This window comes from Dunckerocampus dactyliophorus, chromosome 2 (assembly GCF_027744805.1).
Source record: "Dunckerocampus dactyliophorus isolate RoL2022-P2 chromosome 2, RoL_Ddac_1.1, whole genome shotgun sequence".
Lineage (NCBI taxonomy): Eukaryota > Metazoa > Chordata > Actinopteri > Syngnathiformes > Syngnathidae > Dunckerocampus > Dunckerocampus dactyliophorus.
In genome coordinates, this window is record NC_072820.1 from 25,252,174 (window position 1) to 25,278,422 (window position 26,249).

The 26,249-nt window shown below is 42.3% G+C and overlaps 3 protein-coding genes across 10 annotated transcripts in view; 1 reads left to right on the forward strand and 2 right to left on the reverse strand.

Annotated features, from left to right (window-relative positions):
* LOC129170083 (uncharacterized) overlaps positions 1-26,249 on the forward strand; it is a 70,603-nt gene that overhangs the window by 35,444 nt on the left and 8,910 nt on the right. The window contains exons 3-4 of one of the 2 annotated variants that reach the window (XM_054757290.1): positions 9,876-10,011; positions 14,669-15,085. The gene's annotated coding sequence lies outside the window, so the exon portion shown is untranslated. Of the gene's footprint in view, positions 1-9,875; positions 10,012-14,668; positions 15,086-26,249 lie in introns of those variants that run through there. The other variant, XM_054757301.1, reaches the window with a different exon arrangement.
* LOC129170124 (nicotinamide riboside kinase 2-like) lies at positions 455-8,912 on the reverse strand. 6 transcript variants are annotated; one of them, XM_054757361.1, is made up of 9 exons: positions 8,864-8,912; positions 8,473-8,556; positions 6,934-7,024; positions 4,750-4,798; positions 4,329-4,509; positions 4,186-4,257; positions 4,015-4,121; positions 1,133-1,218; positions 462-1,049 (listed from the first exon to the last, which is right to left on the reverse strand). In XM_054757361.1, exons 2-8 carry the CDS (start codon positions 8,475-8,477, stop codon positions 1,133-1,135), a joined length of 591 nt encoding a protein of 196 aa, XP_054613336.1. In that variant the 5' UTR covers positions 8,478-8,556; positions 8,864-8,912; the 3' UTR covers positions 462-1,049. The 6 variants fall into 6 exon arrangements, with proteins under 6 accessions (XP_054613326.1, XP_054613336.1, XP_054613318.1 ...); XM_054757351.1 differs by lacking the exons at positions 8,473-8,556; positions 8,864-8,912 and adding an exon at positions 7,100-7,990 and having other exon boundaries at positions 455-1,046; XM_054757343.1 differs by lacking the exons at positions 8,473-8,556; positions 8,864-8,912 and adding an exon at positions 7,100-7,990.
* On the reverse strand, positions 8,181-24,332 carry atcayb (ATCAY kinesin light chain interacting caytaxin b). 2 transcript variants are annotated; one of them, XM_054757324.1, is made up of 14 exons: positions 24,045-24,332; positions 23,718-23,818; positions 20,210-20,317; positions 20,106-20,149; positions 19,801-20,028; positions 19,571-19,732; positions 18,278-18,380; positions 18,073-18,204; positions 17,917-18,003; positions 17,744-17,842; positions 17,263-17,289; positions 17,110-17,163; positions 16,811-16,858; positions 8,181-8,933 (listed from the first exon to the last, which is right to left on the reverse strand). In XM_054757324.1, exons 3-13 carry the CDS (start codon positions 20,284-20,286, stop codon positions 16,819-16,821), a joined length of 1,053 nt encoding a protein of 350 aa, XP_054613299.1. In that variant the 5' UTR covers positions 20,287-20,317; positions 23,718-23,818; positions 24,045-24,332; the 3' UTR covers positions 8,181-8,933; positions 16,811-16,818. The 2 variants fall into 2 exon arrangements, with proteins under 2 accessions (XP_054613299.1, XP_054613307.1); XM_054757332.1 differs by lacking the exon at positions 24,045-24,332 and having other exon boundaries at positions 8,864-8,933; positions 23,718-23,971.

The window sequence follows — 26,249 nt, forward strand, 5'->3', positions numbered from 1 at the left end:
TTCATATTATTAAAATGATAAGAAACATCTCAGTAAGGTGCCGCACAGAGCTACCTGTTTGTGAATATATTTTATATTAAACAAGTATTAATTTTATTGTATGCTTCACTATAAATTATAATTTTCTAAATACTTAAATATGTAAATTTTAGTTTTAAAAAACTAGATAAAATTTTTATATTTTGTATAATAATAAAAATGTGTTTTACTATATTATTTAATGAGAATTATGCATCAATTTTTAAAAATTACTTTTTAAATTATAAAATAATGTACTTTTGTAAAAACCAATAGGACCTCATATTTGGTGTTTGTGTTTGTGGAGTGTGGAGGAGTTTTGCATATGGTCAATTAAATATTCAATTCAACATAAAAAAGTGAATAATAAGTGAACACATTTCATGATTTTAGTGGTTTAAAACAGAATTATTAGCAATTTAATACAAATGTAATTCTTTTTTGTGTGGCACTATTTTGGTTTGGAACAGTGATTTTGGAGCAAAAATCAGGGGTCGTATTTTGACAAACTCCTCCTAGTGACTGACCAAATGACCCTGAAGAGATGCAGATGTCTCTTCCTTTAGAACTACGCTAACACATAAAAAAGTGGTGAAGTTCATAGATGAGCTTTGACGGGAAATGCTTGTCATGTTTTATATGATGGCACCGCTTCATTTATTGTGGTTTATGATAAGGCGCCGCTAGTCCTCCTCGTAGAAGGTGACCTTTAGCCTGTGAGTGCAAGAACAAGAGGAAACAGATGGAGTCTTGCGTTTGTTTATGCCATCTTTTACTTGCTTTCACTTTCTCAACTTTTACGTCTGTTCAACCTGCGCTAAAGCACAGGCGGTTTATCTCTTAGACCACAAAAATACAACGAAAATCGTTACACAGGAAGATAGAAAACAATACTGATTGTGGTCAACATGGACGACTATTTACAAATCCTACAAGTCCAGAACTACAGAATCCGTTGTTGCACATTTCATCAATTATCAGGTTTATTTACAGATCTATACACAAAATCCTCCCAGCGGGTGGTCATCCTGCTGCGGGGGGAAAGAAAAAGTTGTTAAGAATGAGCTCAAATGTGGAGAAAACATGGTGGTGTTTTTGTTATGTTTTGTTTTACCTATGAGTTGTTGAGGAGGGCGTTCTGTATGCTCTGGAACACGTGGACGTAGATGTCGTCTTTTGAGGTCATTCCATCGAGGTATTCTGGCATGAGCAGAAAAATCAGTCTGAAGAAGTCTAAACATAACACATTCAGGGCAAGTGAGGCAGTGCCCCACCAGATCCAGTAGATGGCACATGGGTGCAAAAAAATGCTTATTTTGTTACAGAGCAGTGCCAAATAGCAACGCCCTTTCATACCACTGATAGCTGGCATTTTTGACTGCTCCTGACACTTCTCCCTGTTCTTTCTCTGCTCTGTGGGGCAGCAGAGTCTTCTGCCCCTAGTTTTTGCCAAAGAAATGGCATTGTTTGACTTGTGCTCCCGCCAAATATCTCTGTCCTGTCTCGTAGTTGCCAAGGAAACAGTTTAGTGATAGAGACAGACGTAGGACATGTCTTTATTGGACGAGGGGGTGCAAATGAAGTCTGCCTAACAACAAGTGGCCATACAACATCTCACCTAAGCTGGAGAAATTATAACAGTTCTCCACCAAAGTGCTAGGGGCAGTGTCTTCTGGTTAGTTAACGCGTTGAGAAAACAAAGTACAAGTATTTAGCTTGTTGGCTTCCTTTGTCGCTCATGAACAATGGCAACAAAGGCGATGCGGAGAGTGGTATTCGAAGTGGAACTAATCGATGTGTAGCTACGCTTTTATTGCCAATGCTGATCTGAAATCGGTGGAGAAGGCTTAAGAAAGATGACTAATTATGTACGGGTACTTTCAATTTAGTGGTCAAATCGGTTTTGTGGCTCCAAGTGGGTTTTTATTTGGTGGAAATGGCACCAAATGGCCCTTTTGATGCTAAAGGTTACCGACCCCTGGGGTAGGGGCACAAATGATGGTGCCCTACAAAGTCTGCTGTGTAACAACTCTCTACAAAACATCTAAACGGGCTCGCTCATTTTCCTATGGAATTGTGCCAAATAGCAATGTAATCCTGTCGACTTCCTTTTCCTTCCTGCTGCGTCTCCCTGTCCTTTCCTAGCTGTGAGGAAGGAGCATAGTGATCGTGACGGATATTGGATAATGGCGTTAATGGGCTCCGGGGCAGGAGCAATGGTGCCCTATCATAGTCTGCCTATCAACAAGTGGCTACCTTATGCCTGCTAACCATCTAAAATGTTACCATGTTTTATAAAGGAGAAGGCGGACAGTATGTTTTAAAATACCACTGGAAATTGGGAGTACTTTCTGTCATACTTTGTTTATTGTATGGCGCTGAAGGGCTCTGAAGTGCCGTACGGCAAGGCTGAGGAACAGCTTAACCCCTCAGCTGTTCATGAACTGAACTCCTAAGGCCCCATCCCACAGCCCCTCATGACCACCGTCTGAACCTGTCCAATGACTTGTGTTTTGCTTTCTTTATCACTGCACCTTATTATCAGGCACTTTATCACTGTACTTATTTATATCTGCCTGTGTGTGTGTGTGTGTGTGTGTGTGTGTGTGTGTGTGTGTGTGTGTGTGTGTGTGTGCGAATGAATGGCTAGGGAAGAGCTTTTACATTGTGTTGTATTGTAAAATGCAATGACAATAAACTCATTCCATTTTATTGTATTCTATTTTATTGGCAAGGAGTATTTGGTCTTTTAACACCCCTATTACATATTGGGAGTACTTCCTGTAGTATTTTGCTTTTAGGCGTGAAGTGATTGGTAGTTTATGGTAACTATTGATATTATAGCACCTCGGTTTTTGGTATTAAGTCTTCGGTTTGAATGCATCTACTGGACATTGGAAGTACTTCCTATAGTACTGTACTTTGTTTTTTGGCAAGAAGTGTTTGGTCTTTTAACGTACCTATTAGAAATTGGAAGTACTTCCTGTAGTATTTTGTTTTTTTTGGCATCAAGTGTGTGGTTTTAAGGTAGCTATTAGAAATTGGGAGTACTTCCTGTAGTACTTTTTTTTGGCATGCCGTGTTTGGTCTTTTACGGTACCTATTGTAAATTTAGAGTACTTTTTGTGTTCGGGTTTTTAACGTACCTATTGTAAATTGGGAGGACTTCCTACATTACTTAGTATTTTGCCAGAGTGGTTGGTATTTTAAGGTACCTATTGATAGGACTTACTGTAGTACTTTGTTTTTGGCATGAAATCTTTGGACTGAATGTATCTACTGGAACCTTCTATAGTACTGTACTTTGTTTTCTGGTGAGAAGTATTTGGTTTTACGGTACCTAGAGTAAATTGGGAGTACTTCCTGTAGTACTTTGCATTTTTGCATGAAGTGTTTGGGTTTTTAATGTCTCTATTATAAATTGGGAGTACTTTGTTTTTTGGCATGAAGTGTTTGGTCTTTTAAGGCACCTATTGTAAATTGGGAGTACTTCTTGTAGTACTTTGTTTTTTTCGGCATCAAGTGTTTCGTTTAACGGTACCTTTTGTAAATTGTGAGTACTTTGGTGTTTGGTCTTTTAAGCCACCTATGTTAATTTAAGAGTACTTCCTGCAGTACTTTTATCTGGCATCAGGTGTTTGGTCTTCTAAGGCACCTATTGGAAATTGGAAGTACTTTTTGTAGTACTTTGTATTTTCGTCTGTGTAGGCTCTCAGTCGTACAGGAGTTGTCCATCGAGGGAAAGGCTTCTAGAGACGTCATCTGTAGACCACAACTCCGCCCAGGCTTAGTGTAAGGAACCAATAGGAGGAGGGTGTTGGCACACCAATTCCGCCCACTCTTACTGTATTTAAGGCCTAGGCTACCAGCACTAATTAGTTCGCTGACGAAGCTCTTCGGATGAGGAGCTAATACAAATACTTTGTATTTTGGCATGAAATATTTGGGTTTTTAATGTACCTATTGTAAATTGGGAGTACTTTTTATAGTACGTACCTATTTTGTCACAATGGCTCTCCATTTCTTTGCGGTGCTTGAGGTACATGGGCCACACGTGGCCGTCAAAGAGGCCGGGCGGATCGGGGACGGTGTAGGTCCTGGTACTGCGGAGACAGAGTCCACCACATTAGATAGACATGATGATGATGATGATGATGATGACGCTACCTTCTCCTCCTCTTGCACTCGTCATAAGGAAGCGAGATGTAGAAGCATCTGTCGTAGATGTCAAGGAGGGGCCTGCAGGGAGACACGAGAAGAGAGATTTCAGGAGGTGAAGGACTGCAGGAGATGTGTGAGGGATGACCCACTTGTAGTTGTAGATGAGGAAGCCCTCCACCAGGAGGATATGGATCCCCTTCTCCTTCTCAGAGTCGCATTCCTGGGTGTCAGGTGACAGGCAGACTCCGTGGGAGCGAGCAAACTTGACTGGGTTCTCCTGCCAGCCTCTCACCGTGTTGGCCATGGCCTCCATGTCCAGGGCCGTGATGACTGGTGGAGGAGAAAGAAGAAGAAAGAAAAGCGAATTTAAGCACACAACGCTAACCCGCCACGGCGTTAGTCAATGTTAGTCATGGTGTGTGTACTTTATTAGGCAAGGTGTGTGTATTTTGTGAGTCAAAGTGTATGTTGGTCTTGGTGTGTGTACTCCTTTGAAGGTTTAGGCTTGAATGTGCGGGAAAGGAAAAGTACTTTACTGTACTGCAAGTGCAGGTTATTTCCCATTCTTACCATCCCACTGTCTAAAGCCGTCCTCCCCGACTTCTATTTGATGGGGTTTCTGAAATAACAGTCACCAGTGAAACATTTGCTGCAACCTAGTAACCCGTCGCAGCTGATCACACCTGGACAGGACAAGTCAAGCACTCGTGTCCAACTCATTTCTTTTCACTTTTTTCTCATCTCCAACTCCACAACACGACCTCCACGCCTTTGCCGTCCTTGTTGGAACGCGCGACGCATCCTTTGAAGCAGGGATAGTCAACGCAACACTGGACACTGAACTCGTTCTCATTTTCTGTCACTCATTAAAACACGAAGATCACTCTCTGCTGGTTGTATACTGCACAAAAATGCAAGTCAAAGATCCTATACACCACAGGAGTGCTCTACTGTTTTTAAGACCGACTCCAAATACTGTAGTCAAAGATCTTCTAAAATGACAGGAGCACTCTGCTGTTTTTAAGGACCTACTGCAAAAACTCTAGTCAAAGCTCCACAATTTGAAGCAAGTGCGCTGCTGTTGAAAGAAAGACTAGTGAAAGAAGCGCTGTGCTGTATTTGGAGGACCTACTGCCAAAAACACTTGTCCAAGATCCTTTATGACAGGGGTTCTTTGCTCTTTTTAAGAATCTACTGCATGAACTTGAAACATTCATCAAAAATCCTTCATATGACAGGATCGTTCTGTCTTTTTTAAGGACCTACTGCAAAAATAAAAGTCAATGATCCTGTTATGTGACAGGAGCATTCCGCTGTTTTTAAGTACCTGCTGCAAAAAATGAGATCTTCTATATGACAGAGGCACACTACTTTTTTTAAAGAGCTGCTGCAAAAAATGCTTGTCTAAGACGCACTGCACTGTTTTTTGAGGACCTTCTGCCAAAAACACTAGTCAAAGATGCTTTACATAACAGGGACACTGTTGTTTTGAAGAACCTACTGCAAAAACACTAGTCAAAGAGCTTATATGATACAGAAGCATTGTGCTGTTTTTAAAGCCCTACTGCGTAAAAATGCTGGTCAATGATCCTCTATGTGATAGGAGCGCTCTGCTGTTTGTAAGCACATACCGCAAAAGCACAAGTCAAAGGTCTCCACGATTGTGTACTTCACTGTTTTTAAAGACCGACAGTGAAAATGTAGGTCAAAGACGCAGTGTGCTGTTTTTGGAGGACCTCGTGCCAAATAACACTAGTCAAAGATCCTTTATATGACAGGAGCACGCTGTCGATTTTAAGGACCTATGCAAAAACATCAGTAACCCATCCTCCATGTGACAGGAGCACTCTGCTGTTTTTAAAAACATACAGAAAAAAATGCTTGCCAAAGAAGCACTCTGCTGTTTTTGGAGGATCTACTGCAAAAACACTAGTCAAAGATCCTTTATTTGACCGGAGCGCTGAGCTGTTTTTAAGCACCTACTGCAAAAACACTATTCAAAGATTTTCTATATGACAGGCGCGCTATGCTGTTTTTAAGGACCTACTGCAAAATCACACGTCAAAAATGCTTTATATGACAGGAACACTGCAAAAACAAATATCCTCTATGTGACAGGAGCATTCTGTTGTTTTTAAGGACCTGCTGCAAAAAAATGCTAGTGAAAGATCCTCTATATGACATGAATGCTCCGCTGTTTTTGGGAATCTGCTGCAAAAATGTTATTTGCTCCCAAGTTTTGACCAAAACTCTGGGGCGGGCCGGATTGGGCCCGAGGGCTGCCAGTTGACTAACCCTGCCTTAAAGCGTTTCAGACGCTCGCAATGAAATGACGGGGTTGATCCGGGGATCGTAAGGGTCGGGTGTTAATCAAGATGTGCTGGAGTCTATCCCAGCTGCTTTTAGGAGGCGTTACTCAGGACTAGACAAACCACAATAGACGATTTTGAGCACCCCAATGAACAAAAACATGCATAGGATTCAATCCGGAACCTCCTGAAGAACCTTAGTGGAGCACAGGAGGAAAACCATGCTTTTATTGTTGCGGTTTTGAGGGTCATTTTGTGCCTTCTTAAAGAGGGGGACGCTCTGCACTTTGTGATGGACTGTCCAGGAGACAATCAGCCAAGATGTGTTACTAGGCTACGGCAATGACAGTGCATCTGCAGCTTGCAGCTACATGCTATGCTAACATTGTGAAGGTGTTACTTTACCTTTTCAGACATACAAACATGTACGTGCTGACAGCCTTACCTTGAAGAAGTCGTCCTGATGCACCACACAGCAGTTGGGCAGCGTCCTGAGCAGTTGGTTGGTCAGAGTGGTCTTGCCACCGTTGGTCACGCTGCAATTACACACAAATATGACTTTTACTCGTAAAAATGTGACTCATAAAGACTCTAAAGTCCAGTCTACTCACCCTCCAATGCCGATGATAATTTTCATGTTGGTCGCCTTTGTGGAATTCAGTAAGTAAAAGAAGGGAACCCCTGCTAACACGCTCTCCTCAGCCCCCCTTTTACTACTTCATTGATAGACAATCTGACTGCAGGATATATAAAGCCGTCATGCTGCAGTGTCATCATCTCAAGCGCCAGTTACAACACTGCGGGGCGGAGTCAAGGAGGGGCGTAATGTTCCACCTGGCAGGGGGCAACGGGGTAAAACGAAGGGGAATGTCACAGCGAGCGAGCGCACTTCTGAGAGCAAACTTTGCTATGACACATACCCGCATTTGAGGAAGTGAAGCTTAAAAGACGATGGGGGGATTTAAAAGTAGCTGTGATTCCAGTGGAAATGTGGATGTTCTTTTAGTGCATTTGCAGGTCGCTATATTTAGTACACTTCTGCATGCGCCTGCAGCGTCATGCATATCTGTGATGTCACACCATGTGACTGACAGCCACTCTAAGAGTCGTAAAAGTCTCGTATCGGATCCCTTGCAGCTTAAACAAAGCTGCGCTAAGTGGGCTGTGCAATTTTTAATAAGAATAAAAATACTACTATCTTATCTCATCTTATCAAGAGTATTTGTCAAGAAAGTGAACTGTGCTTTAGGCTAAATTTTAGAAGGGGGAGTAACATAGGTAAGGCTATATGGTAAAAAAGGTAATGTTTTTCCTTGTCAGGACACACAGGTCAAGCCACCTTATTGTCAAACTATAACTTAAATAATGCCATATCTTGTCCAAAACCCCACTGCCAATTGTAATATTATAATTGTCAGGTAGTGATTTATTTCATTTCTGTCCCCTTTTCTGGCTGGGGATTAGCCTAAATTAGCAGGTAGGCTAATTTAGCAACCACTGCCTTGGTTGAGTTTGTGGCTAGGCTAATTATTTGTGTAATTTGTCCAGAAAATAGTCTGTGCTAGCTGCCAATTGCAATTTCGCCATGTTTAAAAAAAAAAAAGTAAGTACTTTTCAGTTTTTAAGAAAATTAAAATGTAAGTAGAAGCCAGGCTAACTAGCTAGGTTAGCAGGTAGCATAGTGGCTAGGCTACACTAGCTACATTTTCTTTTGTCCAGTAATTAGCCTGTCAACAGCCTACCAAGCTTAGCACGTAGGCTAGCTAAAAAAAATAAAGAAAAAATAATAAATACAATTATTATTAATAAACCCACAATTAACAATGATATTTGGTAAGTTGTGACAATGTGAACACTGAATTAAAAGCAAAGCAGTACCGGTCAAAGGTTTAGACACACCTTCTCATTCCACAGCATGACAAAGTGTCTTTAAACTTTTGACTGGTCTTGTAAGTGGGGCGTGACTAAGTCAGGTGATACTTACGACATCAGCAACTACTGTGCGTGACTAAGTGTCCTCTCGTGTATTTCTGATTTATAACCTTGAGCAGCGGGTGTCAAACGTATTCTGGAGCAAAGGGGAACACGTTTAGAGAGGAAGCATGTTAAGAAGCGTAGCATGACAAGCTTGTTTATTAATCTCTTTACAAACAGCAAATATTTACACGTTATTTTTCATAGCAGCTGATGATTTCCATCTGGCAAAAAACTTCAAAACAAGACGATGACAGCAACAGACGGATATCAACAAGCATGCTACCTTTGCATCATCAACAAAAGGTCCAGAAACAACATCATCATCATCACCATGCCATTCATCTGAACAAGAATGATCAAATACATAAGACACCTTTCTGAACAATAGATTTACACACCTGACATTCCCGAAAAGCATGTTGGATCTGAATGTCTTGCATGGGTAGATCCACTCTAACACTTCAAGCTCTGCAAGACAACAAGGTTTAGTTTAGAACCAGAAATACACTGAAAAATACCAATCAAATACATATCCTCATAAATTGCACAGAAACGTGAATTGAGGCCTTTAACTCTGGGCAAAACTTCACAGGATAAAAAAATAACTAGAAAACACAATTCCTGTCAAAAATTGTGCAACAATGTTGAGAAATCATATCATAGCAATCCCAAAACACCATGCAAATATACTCTGTTGTGGTTTTAGGCCCTGTCCGCACGGGAACGTGCTTGGGATTTTTTTTTTGGAAAAAAAGTTGCTTCCACACCGTCCAGATTAATACACTCGAGGAAAAAAGAAACGCAACGCTCAGTTTTGGGGGGGGCAGAATAATTTTATTTGTGAGATCTGACGACACTGGCCTGTGGTGTGTCCCAATGGTCGCAGCTGCGGACCTGGTGGCGGGCCGAAACCTGTCACGGATATGTGCCAGCTGGTTGGCGTGGTCTTGTGCAGCAATCATTACACGGGGGCGAGCGGTACGAGGGCGGTTGTTAGAGGAACCAGTGGCGTGGCATCAATCAGCAAGACGAGTAACGGTAGAGCGGTGCACTCCAAACACTCTGGCGACAGCAAGACAACCCCGTCCAGCTTGGAGCATGCCAATAGCTCGATCCCTCTCTGGTTGCGACAAGCGTGGCATCGTGAAGAAGTGTGTTTTTGGCTTCATTCTGGTGCCTTTTTATAGAGAAGGCTTGAGCACAGTTAACCAGTGGTAAAACTCAACCAAACACAAGCTTGTGTGCATAAACAAGCCTGAAATGCACTCTTTATTGAGATCTGTTCACCTGTCTTCAGCCTAATTTGGAGTGAAGTCATGATGCTAAGCCATTTTTCCAAATGCACCCGTATTTCTGAGGAAATTTCGAAAATTTAAATGTTGCGTTTCTTTTTTCTTTGACTATATATAGTTGCATCCAGACGGGAACGCATCACCGAGTGAGAACTCCAAACCATAGAAGAAGAAAGAAAGACTTACGAGAAGTGGAATTCTGCAAGTCGTAATGGAATATAAGACAACAAAATATCAGGGGAATGTTGACTTAGGTGAGTCATGCCTGTCGAAATATTCAGATATTATGTTGGCTTGTTGTCAAAGCTCACTTCTGGTCACGTGACGACAGCGAGTAAGCGGTGGGTCAGCGACGTCATAGTTCTAGTATTGCCTTATCTACGCGACAATGACAAGCCGGTGTGTTCAGAATCTCCCACTCTGGTAGCAGTTTTCAAATAATACCGTTTCAGGTCACCCAGAAGGCCGTTCCCGTGTTGATGAGAGGCTGAAATGATCAAATACTTTGCTGTTTTGACCTGAAAACATTTCCGTGTGGGTAGCCCCTCATAGCCCCTCATCCCAGCATAGATGCGACATCAAGGCCATAGCAGGACATCATCACCAAGTCCAACTATTTTGGACTTTAAAAGCAATTTAAGACAAAGAAACTAAAATGTCGCCCATCTGTAAGGGAATAAAAACTGGAAAATGCATTTTGTGGAAAAAAGTTTAAAAAAAATTCAATATGGACTGTGAGATAACTGTCACAGTATCCCAATAACAAGGACACAATGTAAATATGCCCTCTGGTGGTTTTAGGTAGTGAAGACGTGACAACCGAGCAATCTGATTGGATGCTCTGTGCTTTCAAGGCCATGCATACAGGTATGATAGAAATCCAAAAACACCATCCAGATATCCCCATTTGGCGTAAAATTGCAAAAACTATTTATTTGGTGTTTTTAAACTCGTTTTTGCTACATTTGTTTTCCCTTTTTGCAAAAAAAAGCAAATTCTTTTGGAATTGGTCATTTTTGGGAGAAAGAAAAATAAAGAACACATTAAAACTCCGGGATGCAGTTTTCTGACAGTCCGTGTCAAAATACGCCCTCTAGTGGTGTTAAGCAAAATTTGCAATCAAAGCAATCTGATTGGACGCTAGGTAAGTGCTGCGTAACAGTCTTCGATACCCTTGAATCTTTCACGATCACGGAATAACCGACATGTCTGGTATTTCCTCCCATTTCGGGATGCGGATCCATTTGCCTGACCCGGGTGGTGTTGGGTTATTGTTAAAAATAGCATCCTTTGCCGTGTGCAGGAGTGCCTTGAAAAGATTAGCAGCTGCACTTTATGTAACATGGCATCGCTAGGGAATATGTGTGAGGATCATGTGACACACACCCACGCACACACACACACACACACAGAGGCGACACATGATTTTGCACAGGTGTAACAGAAGCAGGCCTTTTGCAGTGGTGTCCAAAGTGTGGCCCGCGGGCCATTTGGATTATAATAATACAATAAAATAAGAAAACTACAGTAATCTCTCACCACTTTGCAGTAAAAAATTTAAGATAATGTTACATATTTTTTGCCTAAATTTAGCATTCTCATACAGAAAAATGTCTAAATGAATAAAATACAAATATAAGGCATTCAAAAGACGCATTCAAAGACAATGATATGTAGTATTCTACACTGGTCACTAGGTGTCAGTAATGTTACTGTAATGTTGGGTGAGACACACAAGCACCAGACTTGATTGCCGGAACACACAACAGTAAAAACACGGGCTACTGTTGCATTTTTTTTCTCTTACTATTTTCACTTATATGTCTACTACAGACCCACCACCTGCGGGGGCAAGCATAAGGGTCCGGTGCATTGCGTTTTGGGTGGCGGTCGAGGGCGGGCACCTAGGCGACCTGGTCTTCGGCGGCCAAATCTGGTTCTTGGGACATGGAACGTCACTTCTCTGGCGGGGAAGGAGCCCGAACTTGTGAGAGAGGTTGAGACATTCCGACTAGATATAGTCGGACTCACCTCGACCCACAGTTTGGGTTCTGGATCCAAACTCCTCGAGAGGGGCTGGACCTTGTTCTACTCTGGAGTTGCTGCAGGGGAGAGGCGGCGAGCTGGTGTGGGCTTATTAATAGCCCCCCGGCTCGGTGCCTCTGTGTTGGAGTCATCCCCGGTAAACGAGAGGGTCATTTCCCTACGCCTTCGGGTTGGGGAAAGGGTCCTGACTGTCGTTTGTGCGTACGCGCCAAACGGCAGTTCAGAGTACCCAGCCTTCCTGGAGTCCATCAGAGGGGTGCTGGAGAGCACCCCAACTGGTGACTCTGTCGTTTTGCTGGGAGACTTCAACGCCCATGTGGGCAATGACAGTGTGACCTGGAGGGGCGTGATTGGGAGGAACGGCCTCCCCGATCTGAACCCGTGCGGTGTGATGTTGTTGGACTTCTGTGCGAACCACAGTTTGTCCATCACAAACACCATGTTCCAGCATAAGGATGTCCATAAGTGCACATGGCACCAGGACACCCTAGGCCGCAGGTCTATGATCGACTTTGTAGTCGTATCATCAGACCTGCGTCCGCATGTTTTGGACACACGGGTAAAGAGAGGGGCTGAGCTGTCAACTGATCACCACCTGGTGATGAGTTGGATTAGATGGCGGGGGAGGATGCCGGACAGACCCGGGAGACCCAAATGTGTAGTGAGGGTGTGCTGGGAACGCTTGGCAGAGTCTCCTGTTCGTCGAGTCTTCAGCTCTCACCTCCGGCAGAGCTTCTCCTGCATCCCGGGGGAGGACAAGGATATCGAGTCCGAATGGGCTCTATTCCGTGCCTCCATTGCTGAGGCAGCCGATCGGAGCTGCGGCCGCAAGGTGGTCGGTGCCAGTCGTGGCGGCAAGCCCCGAACCCGATGGTGGACACCAGAGGTCAGGGCTGCCGTCAAGCTGAAGAAGGAGTCCTATCGAGCATGGATGGCTTGTGGGACTCCTGAAGCAGCTGACGGGTACCGGCAGGCCAAGCGGCACGTGGCTTCGGCGGTGGTCGAGGCAAAAACTCGGGTGTGGGAGGAGTTCGGTGAGGCCATGGAACACGACTTTCGGTCGGCCTCAAAGAGGTTCTGGCAAACCGTCCGGCGCCTCAGAAAGGGGAAGCAGTGCCCGGTCCACACTGTTTACAGTGGGGACGGGAGCCTGCTGACCTCGACTGAGGATATAGTTGGGCGGTGGAAGGAATAATTTGAGGCCCTTCTCAATCCCACTGACATACCTTCCCTAGAGGAAGCAGAGACTGAGGATACGAACGCGGACAGTTCCATCACCGTGGCTGAGGTATCTGGGGTAGTCAAAATGCTCCCCAGTGGCAAAGCTCCGGGGGTGGACGAGTTTCGCCCTGAATTCCTCAAGGCTTTGGATGTTGCGGGACTGTCTTGGCTGACACGTCTCTTCAACATTGCGTGGAAGTCGGGAACAGTACCTCTGGATTGGCAGACTGGGGTGGTGGTCCCCCTTTTCAAGAAGGGTGACCGGAGGGTGTGTTCCAACTATAGGGGGATCACACTTACACCCTTGCAAGGGTCCTGGAGGGTACTTGGGAGTTTGCCCAACCGGTCTACATGTGCTTTGTGGACCTGGAAAAGGCATTCGACCGTGTCCCTCGCGGTGTCCTGTGGGGGGTGCTCCGGGAGTATGGGATTGGTGGCGCGCTACTACGTGCCATTCAGTCCTTGTACAACCGGAGCAGGAGCCTGGTTCGCATTGCCAGTAGTAAGTCAAGCCTGTTTCCGGTGAACGTTGGCCTCCGCCAAGGCTGCCCTTTGTCACCGATTCTGTTCATAATTTTCATGGACAGAATTTCTAGGCGCAGCCAAGGTGTCGAGGGAGTCCAGTTCGGGGGCACTAGGATCTCATCTCTGCTATTTGCAGACGATGTGGTCCTAATGGCCTCATCGAGCTGTGACCTGCAGCGTTTACTGGGACGGTTTGCATCTGAGTGTGAAGCTTCTGGGATGAGACTCAGCACCTCCAAATCCGAGGCCATGGTTCTCAGTCGGAAAAGGGTGGATTGCTCCCTCCGGGTTGGGAATGAGGTCCTGCCCCAGGTGGAGGAGTTCAAGTATCTCGGGGTCTTGTTCACGAGTGAGGGAAGGTTGGAGCGTGAGGTCGATAGGCGGATCGGCGCAGTGTCTGCAGTAATGCGGTCGCTGTACCGGACCGTCGTGGTGAAGAGAGAGCTGAGCCGGAAGGCAAAGCTCTCAATTTACCGATCGATCTATGTTCCCACCCTCACCTATGGTCATGAGCTTTGGGTCATGACCGAAAGAACGAGATCGCGGATACAAGCGGCTGAAATGAGTTTTCTTCGTAGGGTAGCGGGACTCACCCTAAGAGACAGGGTGAGGAGCTCGGTTATCCGAGAGGAGCTCAGAGTAGAGCCGCTGCTCCTTCACATCGAGAGGAGCCAGCTGAGGTGGCTCGGGCATCTAGTCCGGATGCCTCCCGGACGCCTCCCTGGTGAGGTGTTTCGGGCATGCCCAGCCGGGAGAAGGCCCCGGGGAAGACCTAGGACACGCTGGAGGGATTACGTCTCACAGCTGGCCTGGGAACGCCTCGGTGTCCTCCCGGTGGAGCTGGAGGAGGTGGTCGGGGACCGGGAAGTCTGGGCTTCCCTACTGAGACTGCTGCCCCCGCGACCCGGACCCGGATAAGCGGAGGAAAATGGAATGGAATGGAATGGAATGGAATGTCTACTACAGTGGTGTGAAAAAGTGTTTGCCCCCTTCCTGATTTCTTATTTTTTTGCATATTTGTCACACTTGAATGCTTCATCAAACAAATGCAAATAATAGTCAAAGACAACACAAGTGAACACCAAATGCAGTTTTTAAATGAAACTTTTTATTCTTAAGGGAGAAAAAAAATCCAAACCTACATGACCCTCGTGAAAAGTGATGGGTTCTGCAGCAGGACAATGATCCAAAACACACCAGCAAGTCCACCTCTGAATGGCTGAAGAATAACAAAATGAAGACTTTGGAGTGGCCTAGTCAAAGTCCTGACCTGAATCCTATTGAGATGCTGTGGCATGACCTTAAAAAGGTGGTTCATGCTGGAAAACCCTCCAATGTGGCTGAATTACAACAATTCTGCAAAGATGAGTGGGCCAAAATTCCTCCACAGCGCTGTAAGAGACTCATTGCAAGTTATCGCAAACCCTTGATTGCAATTGTTGCTGCTAAGGGTGGCCCAACCAGTTATTAGGTTTAGGGGGCAATCACTTTTTCACACAGGGCCATGTAGGTTTGGATTTTTTTCCTCCCTTAATAATAAAAAGTTTAATTTAAAATTTGCATTTTGTGTTCAGTTGTGTTGTCATTGACTAATATTTCAATTTGTTTGATGATCTGAAATATTTAAATGTGACAAACAAAAAAAATAAATCAAAAAGAGGGCTAACACCTTTTCACACCACTGTACATTGGGTAATAGGAGTGTAAAGGTGACTATAGGGGTGTTATTTCATGTCTAGAGGGCTCTAACAATGTATTTATCACTGTATTTAGAAGGTCATAAATAGGTTTTCTATGCTCTAACTACGAAAATATTCAATTTATAAATAAGAAATGCAACAAAAAAGGAATTAATGTACAGCAAAATGATGAGAACATGTTGATAGTAATAACACTATAATAATAATAATAATAAGCTTTGTCACCTCCTGTGCAAACACAAAGATGAGCAGCAGGCTCTTTTATATAAAATTTCTTAGCATATCTACGTTGAACTGGAATGAGTGTGTCATTTTTATGGATTGTCATTCCAACATCACACACACTTAGGAGAAGCCATGAATGCTTCAAATATATCTCTAAATTGATGTGTGGCGGTTAAAATTCGCTGGTGGCGAATGCTCCATCTAAACTGCGCGCGTGCGCGATACGCGCACAGCAAATCCTGGCAGTGTACAAAATACCATTTTGCAATGCAATGCAGTGCAACTCTGTGAGTGACAGGCGACAACAAGTGGTAACAACACAATGACCAACACTGCCCAGCCTATGATAAGATTCTGTTGGTACGCATCTACTCACGCAGCCTATCAATTGATTAACAGCCGCTGTTTTACAGGTTAGTGTGTAGCTATTGCTGCAGCGGAGTTAAGAGAGCTAAATCCTGCTTGCTAACCCGTATCATGGCGAAACGAGTGGGCAGAGCCACATCCACTCACCAGGCTAAATTTTAAAAAAGGTCTTTTAAGGTGGGCTGGCTGTCGGAGTATCTGGAAGCACAAAACCAAAAGTTGAATCGGCGTGATTTTTTTCTTTTTCGAATGAGAAACAGTCGCTCTGAAAAACATGCCGCAAAGTCAAAGTAGCAAGCCGGTTTTCTGAGTGAAAAGTGTGGACTGAGTGGTTTAACCATGCATGTGGTCCTGGCATGCTTTTATTGTGATGGCGGGATTTACCGGATATAGGAAGTGCTACATCGAGTGATGGCGAAATTGCGGTTGAGATTTTTTTTTTATTATTACTTACATTTTGGATTTAGACAAAAGTAAACATATACGACACTTTGGCGTCACTTTCAAGTACATTTCCAGAATTAAATACTGAAGTGCCAGAACAGGCTTCTGCAAAACAGAAATGAAATAAGGAAATAAAAGTATACATAATTAACAAAATAAATGGAAAATGGACATGAATGGAAAGTTTCCTACAAGACTCAGATCATGAATTGGATGAGATGCACTTTTATCCAAGGCTTGAGACAAAATATTGATATTGCGCTTGTTATTTCATGCTAATAATAATGAATGATGATCATATTTGTCATTCAGTGTCAGGCTACTGTACATTGGATCTGGGAGCTGTCCAACTGACAGGCCACCCCTTTTCCTTCTGGCCCCATGACCCCATCCCTGTCTGCACTGTACTGTATGGCGGCGGTCCACGGAGAAGTCCTTGTGGGTCAGAGATCGGTTACACCTATCAGGGGCTGACATTACAAACCAGGGTGGATGTGTTGCATCACGACGAGGAACGCTCGCTTACCTTGAATGTCAGATGTCGCGGACGATCTCAGTGACGGTTGGCTTGGGCCTGGAAGGGAAGACGTGTGAGTCTTGCGTAATAAATACGACTATGTGCTCAAACAGAAGAACATCGTGAACATAAGCTTTAGCTGACTCATTTGACGCAAGCATTGCTCATCATCCTAACCATCAGGCGCTTATTCCAAGTTCTTACTCGGGAATTCTATATAAGTGGTCAGGGTGTACAGGGGGGAAGCTATTGGACTGAAATGTAATAAAAGCAATGGAGTGTACATACTGACTGCAGAATCAGGTCACCTTTCTTTATGCAGCGGCATGGATGTCTTGCTGTGTTGCTGCTCTTGGTCCAGTCTAGAAGTCACACAAACCAAACTAAACCTTTATAAAACGGGCAGGCAGCACGCTGAAGCTGAAGCTGAAGCTGAAGCTGAAGCTTTCAAATGACATCACCTTGCTTTCATCTTCTCATCATCATACCTGAATAAAGGACAAACATGAGGAGTAAAAGGTTACAATATTATTTTTTACTTTTTAATCTTGTAATGTCTTTCAACTTCATTACTACCTTTTTTAACAAAAATATTACAATATATTTTTCCCTAAAAAAATGTACTTTTTCCACTAAAATATGAGATTTTTTCCAAAAACATTGTTAATATATATATATATATATATATATATATATATATAAAACGATTTCTTGAACATATGCACATACACTTTATTCTGGTGAATTCACATCTGAATTCATGTGGTATATATATTTTTTTCTTTTCAGTGGGGCCCTCACACACCTTCCCATGAGGCAATTGACATAACTGGTTTCATTCCATTGTAATTGCATGTAAACACCTAAAACCTGAGAGCAGCATTAATACTGTATTTTTTTGTGGAGCACCCACGCTGACCCCTGGTGGTCACATAGACTTACTGCAGCACACACTCAGGCACCTGGACATGTTCCATCGGGATGAGCTGGCTGAGCTCCTCCAGTGTGTGCACGTATCGGATCTTATCCAAGAACTTGACACTGCAGAGACATATATCATAGTAAAATGTTGTTTTGCGGTTTCTCCGAACTGTCAAAAAGGAAAGGTGCTTTACCTGATGAAAGGTCGTGAGATGGCCAGGACGGTCCTGATGAACCACGTTGGGTGAACAATGATGAGACACTTCAGGTTCTTCCTCAATCTGTCATCACAAACTATTTTCAATTTCAGCATCTTGAAGCGTTTGATCATATGACGACATCTGTCTTACTTCCTGTCAATCATCTGGTAGCATCTCTTCAGCCAGCCGATGCCAGGCATCTTCCTGCGGGGGGTGGCTCCGTTCAGGTACACGATCATGTAGTCGTCGGCCACCAGGAGCTCCAGGCTGCTCACCACGTACCTGAGCACAACATGGGAACATCAGCAGAAAGTCGACAGTAAGGCTAAGAGGGTGTAACGCCTTGGCGTCTTACAGGAAGAGGTTCTCCATGATGTACGTGTAATTGTCACAGCTGCTGTCAGGAAGGTAGCAGGCCGCAAATACAATGATGGCGTTCAGGCCTTCTCCGTAATAACCTGCCAAGAGGAGACAGAGTGGTAGTATTGGTAACGGATCTGCTGCAATATTAATCATTCTCCATAATAGTGAATATGTTACACATCATGCAGCACTTTCCAACACTTCCACTTCATGTGGGCTCACTATTTGGCAACCACAAGCTTTTTCCACACGTTCTGCCCACCAGTTACATTGTTGCTTTGCTCCAAATAGAAGTTGCTCGTTATTATTAAATTATCTCTATGTCTTACATTGGAAAAGTAAATCAATCCATCCATTCAAAGAAATAATTATATATTTTTTGGTGTTCTAATTAATTCATTGTTACATACATAACCTGAAATTATTTTATTAAAACTGTTTTATTGATTGTTTTATTTCACTGACCAATTTATTATTTAATAGCCAATTGATTTATTTAATGAAAGAGTCGTATATTAAATCCCGTCTTTATTTATGTCATGGTCAATTTATTTATTTAGTAGCGTATTTATTTATTGCATTATCGATTTATTTATTTCACAACCTTTGTATTTATTTCCCAGCCAATTTATTTATTTAATGACCTTCTTATTATTTCTTAGTTGATTTATTTCGTGACAGATTTATTTATTTCATGACCAATTTATTTATTTCATGGGAAATTTTTTACTGACCTTTTTATGTATTTCATGACAGATTTATTTATTTCCTGGCCAATTTATTTATTTAATGACATTCTTATTTATCTAACGAACAATTAATTTATTTCCTGACCAATTTATATATTTAATGACCTTTTTATTTATTTCATGGTCAATTTACTTCATGACCTGTTTTTTTTATGACAGATTTATTTATTTCCTGACTAGTTCATTTATGCAATGACCTTATTATTTATCTAATGACTAATTAATTTATTGAACAACCATCATATTTATCTAGTGACCAATTTATTTATTTAATGACTGATTTATTTAATGACATTTTTATTTATCTAATTACTTTTTGACTCACTGATTTATTTCATTAGCTTTTTTTATTTATTTCATGACAGACTTATTTATTTCATGACTTATTATGTATGAAATGGCATGAATCTGTCAAATGTCCCTCATCAAAGAGGGGTTGGGCGGGATCAATGATCTGATTGGTTTGATCTGCAATTTGGAGCTCAAAATCATCCTCCTCAGGGAAAGAAAAAAAGACTTATTCATAAATTACTCACCTCCGTGAGTGACCACCCTCAGGTAAGGCCTAATGACCTGCATGTCGATGCGTTGTTCCTGGTCGCCGATAATCACCGTTCGCCAAAGACGGCCCGACGAGTCTCGTTCCTCCTCGCCTTCTTCACCCGGGAGAGATTTGGCGGTGGCCACGGGCGTATCATCTGGAAGAACAACACTTTAGTCTCTTTTTTGAGCAGAACCACAAAGAAAACAAGTCTGACTAACTAACCTTCCCACTCCAGTTCGTTGCCATTATTGATGAATTCCAGCGAGTCTGTGTCGTCGGGCGTCTCGATGTCATCCACGTTGATGTCCAGGTCGTCGGGCGTCTCGAGGAGGTCGTCGGAGAGCACCGAGCCCTCGCTCTGCTCCAGCGACAGGTTCATGTCGGGGGCGATTAGTGTGCGCCGCTTGGACTGGTCCCTGGACCGGCCTACGTTCAGACTGCTGGGGGGGTCTAGAAGAAGATGAGTCAAGTCATGTGATATGACAGTACCTGAATGTTCCAGTAAAAGATGGAATAATGTCACATACTGGCTCTGGAGTCAGTGAGGCCATCTCCATCTTCAGGTAGAGGCCTATGTAGACACAACATTAGGTTCACCTGCACTTTCTACTACAATGACACTCTCTCTTACCTGGGGAAGTCCTCGTCCTGCCACTCGTCCTTCATCTCCATGCTGTCCATGCGTAATGTGGCCTCCGCTGTCCCCATGCTGTGTGCTGCTTAGTGACAAATCACCTCACTGAAAACAGCCAAAAGAGTGTTGTATGCAGAGTTGCATGGCCACATGCCTTGTCTTACTACTGTATATTGGTACCAATATGGCAATGTCCATATGATTCACATGAGGAAGGGGTGTCCTTGCTCCGAGAGCTCATTCTGCAGTCCATTTGTCCACTGGTTTGGCAATAATGTGCTACACGCACACACACACACACACACACAAGCACACACACACACACACACACACACACACAGCAACAACAACACAAGTAGGCTAAAAGGCCTTCAGGCTAAGTGCTGCTTGTGTTGTTATGATGGGATTCAAAATGGCGGCCTATAGCATGTTGTGGTGTTCTATCAGTACGTCTATGCATCATAAAACACGCTCTAAAAGACAATAGTGAGCGGTAACAGTTGAGCGCATGTGTTGTGCACGTCCCGTTTGACTCTCGGCCCACACCGTAGTTTGAGGAAACGCAGCGGGATCAAATATTGAGCAGAAATGGACCAAGAAAAGTGTATTTTGAATGGTAAGTTTAGCTTCAAAACCCTGGCAGATGGCTCTCTTGACAAGACCAAAGTTATTTGTGTCAACTGTTAAAACATAACTGTGGTTAATCACACCTGAGTTCAATTTCTCTAGCCACACCTAGGCCTGATTACTGCCACACCTGTTCTCAATCGAGAAATCACTTAAATAGGACCTGCATGACAAAGTGAAGTAGACCAAAAGATCCTCAAAAGCTACACATCATGCCGAGATCTCAAGAAATTCAGGAACAAATGAGAAAGAAAGTAATTGAGATCTGGAAAAGGTTATAAAGCCATTTCTACAGCTTTGGGACTCCAGCGAACCACAGTGAGAGCCATTATCCACAAATAGAGAAAACATGGAACAGTGGTGAACCTTCCCAGGAGTGACCAAAATTACCCCAAGTGTGCAGCGACGACTCATCCAAGAGGTCACAAAAGACCCCATAACAACATCCAAAGAACTGCAGGCCTCACTCGCCTCAGTTAAGGTCAGTGTGCAAAACGACCTGCATGGCAGAGCTCCAAGACGAAAACCACTGCTGAACAAAAAGAACATTAAGGCTCTTCTCAATTTTGCCAGAAAACATCTTGATGATCCCCAAGACCTTTGGGAAAATACTCTGTGGTCTGATGAGACAAAAGTTTAACATTTTGGAAGGTGTGTGTCCCATTACATCTGGCCAAACCATCACACCAACAGTAAAATATGGTGGTGGTAGTGTGATGGTCTGTGGCTGTTTTTGTGCTTTTCCAAAAACTCCTGAAGGAGAATGTCCGGCCATCTGTTTGTGCCCTTAAGCTGAAAGTTAAGGCAAGGCAAAAGGTAAGGTAAGGCAAAGCAAAGCTTAACTTGGGTTCTGCAGCAGGACAATGATCCAAAACACAGCAGCAAGTCCACCTCTGAATGGCTGAAGAAAAACAAAAGGAAGACTTTGGAGTGGCCTAGTCAAAGTCCTGACCTGAATCCTATTGACATGAATGGTATGACCTTAGAAAGGCGGTTCATGCTGAAAAACCCTCCAATGTGGCTGAATTACAACAGTTCTGCAAACTTTCTCCACTCATTGAGACTCATTGCAAGTTATCACAAACGCTTGATTGCAGTTGTTGCTGCTAAGGGTGGCACAACCAGTTATGAGGTTTAGGGGGCAATCACTTTTTCACACAAGGCCATGTAGGTTTGGATTTTTTTTCTCCCTTAAAAATACAAAGTTTCATTTAAAAACTGCATTTTGTGTTCAGTTGTGTTGTCTTTGACTAATATTTAAATTTGCTTGATGATCTAAAACATTTAAGTGTGACAAACATGCAAAAAAAAAGAAGAAATCAGGAAGGGAAAAAACACTTTTCCACACCACTGTATGCGGTGGGACCTTGGCATACGAGTGTCCCAACTAACGAGTGTTTTTGAGATGCGAGCCGTCTCTCGGCTGATTTTTTGCTTTGAACTGTGAGCTAAAGTTTGGATTACGAGCAGTTTGCTACCGGCACGCATAGATGAAGACTGCTATTGTGGGATTGTGTCAATTTGACAAAAGCGGAAGTGAGCAAGCGCACACACAGTGCTCAGTGAGATGGCAGTCATGGCTTGCGAGGGAATTTATTAGCGTTATTATTATTATTTATTAGCATTTGTGCTTGAACTGCTCTGTTTGTCAAAGATGACAGAATAAAAGTTGAATGTTGAAAGACCCGCGGTGTCACACTTCCACATCATTGAAAGTGTGTGTGAACGAGTGTTTGTGTGTGTATGTCTCTGTAAAAGAGTGTTTGCAGGTGAAGTATAAGCTATAGCTTGACTGCACAACAGCATATGCCCGCAGTCCTAGTTCTGTAAACTACAGTACTGACTGTTTTTGAGCACTCTGTTTTTTGTAAGTTGTCAATATTTATTGTTCTAACACCCTGTTTTCATTTTACTTAGTTGGTGGATGTTTTTGCAAACCTTTATTTGTAATGTTAGTTACAATTATATTTCGTGAGATTATTTTCTTGAAGAGAATGACATGTGAGTGATGGACAGTTTACCTTACCAACGTCTACTTTTTGTATGTGTTGTTTTTTGTCCACGAGGTCCATTTTGTGTTGAGTTGCTCAAAAAAATGTGATAAACAAAAATTTGCATAAAGCAAACATATTATCCAGTCCCATGTTGCTAGGTGTATTCAAAACTTTCAAATGATCTTTCAAAGGTCCACTTACAGATAAATAACTTCTTTCTATCTGAAATTGTGATTAATTACGAGTTAACTATGGATACAATGTGATAATCCTGATATTTTTATCTATTGACAGCCCTGATTAAAACGTACATTAGCATCATCTAAGGCTGTAACTCACCTTGAATTTTTACAAAAACAGGTAAAATTAGGTTAGTTAAAGGTACTAAATTGACTTCAGTGCTTACTAAAACATATTCTAGCATCATGGAATACTCAGTAGCATTTGATGTTTACACAAACGTACGTCAGCCTCATCAAAGGCTGTAACTCACCTTCAATGTTTACAAAAACAGACTACATTAGTTTTGTTAAAGACAATAATCAACTTCAGCGTTTACTAAAATATACATTTTAGTAAAAACACATCAGTGAATACTAAACATAGTATTTGATGTTTAAAGAAACCTAAGTTAGCTTCATAAAAGACTCTAAATAACCTTCAGTGTTTACAAAAACACGTACGTTAGGTTTGTTCAAGATGTTTAATCGACTTCAGTGTTAACAAAAACCTGTGATTGACAGATGACCAGTCCCACATATACCCTGCCTCTCAGCCTTTTGGTCAGCTGAGGTAGTCTCCAGCTTTTGGGGTTAGAATGAAATGAAAGCAACAAAGTTCCAAGTATTCATTTCATGGTCACACAAGAAGAAGCGTGTACTCACCTAAAAGAGGAGCTTCTCTGTGATGTGATTCAAAGATGACCTAGCATCCCCTGTGTGGATCCACGAGGGGGACACTTGGTGATGCTGATGCGAGAGTCCTCCTGCAGAGGAGAACATTTATGAGCGAGAACATGATGCAGTCACATCCATCCTGCTGTTGTCACATCCCATGCTGCTTTTTTTTAGGGGGTAAAAACCTAATCCTCCTGCGCTTTCAGCTTCCTTCTGATGCTGAGCGTGCCTCTGCCAAAGCCCCGCCCTCCAGCCCTCAGCGCTAATCCTGCTCTGATGATGTCACCCATATGCTCGTTATGTAATCAAACCTGCCTCCTCTTGCTTTGATTTTCCTTGGCTGAGTGCAGCGCCTGAAGACAAGTTGGGCTGTTGTCCTCCTCTCGTCCTCGTCACGTTCCAGCTATTTTGCATCCACGCTTTACTTCCACCCGCGTAATCTTTTTTTTTCTCGCCGTCTCACGCACTCATGGGAGCAATATGAGTTTTTCTACTGTGCTGTTTCCAGGCAACCGCAACTTCCTCCCTCCCCTTCTCAGCATCCTTTTTTAAGCTCCGTCACTCGTAATGTTACATTCCTCTCCTCCCTCTTGACTCTCACCCCTCCTATGCCTCCCCATCCTCCCTCTCATCACAATGCCCTCAGCTCTGGGCGACGCCATTTGCTCAGCATAAACAACGTGACTATGTCGCCCTGACGCTGTTTTTTTTTTTTTTTCAACACAAGACCTGCTGCCATTTTAATCCCTGTATTGCATAAAAATGTAATAAGACATTATAAAATCATGTTTTCTTTGTCCAGATGTTGCACACTGCCATAGTTCGGTCATGCAGCACCATTACAAATATTTCTAGTGCACCATAGTGTTTGCCTATGGAGAGGATTGTGGGGGATTATTCAAATGAGCAGTGCCTGCCGCCATTTAAGGAGACAAGAAACCATTCTTTAAGAAAATCATTTGATAAATAATTTGATTTATAAATAAAATAAATAAATTATTTATTATATCATTATTAATACGCAATTAATTTTAAATTGAAGCAAAATAAAAGTAATAAGAAATAAAAACTAACAACAAACAAATAAAACCTGTAAACATACAAAAAACACCTCAGTCTAGCCCGGTAAAAGAAAAAGAAGTAAAACAATAACAAAAATAATTGCATTAAAATCAAACAATTGAACAATAATTATAATAACCCTAATAAAAATGTAAAATAAATAATACAAGAATTAATCAATGAAGTAAAATCTTTAAATATCCCATCTTAAAAATAGTCTCAGTAGTCTCAGTAAATTTGAAAAAAATCAATTTAAAGTAACATAAATAATTTTAATATAACAACGAGGGGTGTCAAAAATAGAACGTTAACAGCTGTAATACTAATTTACAGTATTTCATTATCCATCCATTTTCGATGCTGCTTGTCCTCACTCGGGTCGCGGGGATATGCTGGAGCCTATCCTATAGCTGACTTCAGGTGAAAAGCGGGGTACACCATGGACTGGTCGCTGGCCTGAACACATCAACAGCAGTGCAATTCCAACACCATAGACAGTCATGGAAAAATGATTAGACCACCCTTGTTTCTTCAGGTCATCGATGCATTTTAATGCCTGATACAACTAAAGGTACAACAAAAGGTACAACAAATATACCTCATAAGAGTTTAATTTAAGAGCTGTTACCTATAGCTATTTCCATGGTTTTCTTAACCAAAATCACCAAAATCACTAAGTTCTTATACATGAATATATATACATGAACATGAATATACCGTTGTACTGCCAAAAAAAGCTTCATCTAACTTCATCAACTTCAGCTTCATCTTAAATTTTCAGTTCATTTGAAGCTGTTAATAGATATATTTCATGTCCTGTCATTTACCTTTCTGTTCATAAAATACGGCAAAAATGTGTATATTTCACACAGTGATTAATCGTGATTAATTAATTTGAAAATTGTGATTAATTCGATTACAATTTTCAATCATTTGACAGTCCTAATAATAATATAAACTGTGTATAGTATAAATGAGATTATATTATTGAGCATTGCTTTGTGGTGGCCACGAGAGGGAGCTGTGGTGCATCAAGCCACACGTGCCATAAGACCTCCTGTCCTGTGACATCTTACGCTAATAAATAATAAATACAAAATAAGTGTATTGTTGTTCCGATAAAAGATATACTGCAGACATCTGAAGGATGCTGTTTGTCTTCTGTGTATAATTGCTTATATACAGTATCTGATTTCAGTACAGTACAGTAATGACCTGATGGTCGAAGTACTTTATAGTACCTTTCCTTCTACCTCAGCTCAAAGGTCTTGTCAGAGTACTAGTCAAAGCTATATAACTAGTGTGGAACAAGTGTAAACTTGTAAAAGGATTATAAAGGAGTGTAAAGGCGTAAAGAGGAAATATGACCTATATGGCCAATAAGCAGGGATTAGCGGGCAGTGATTACAATAACTGGCAGCAGGCTAACACTATACGTGTCTCCACGTCACAATACAA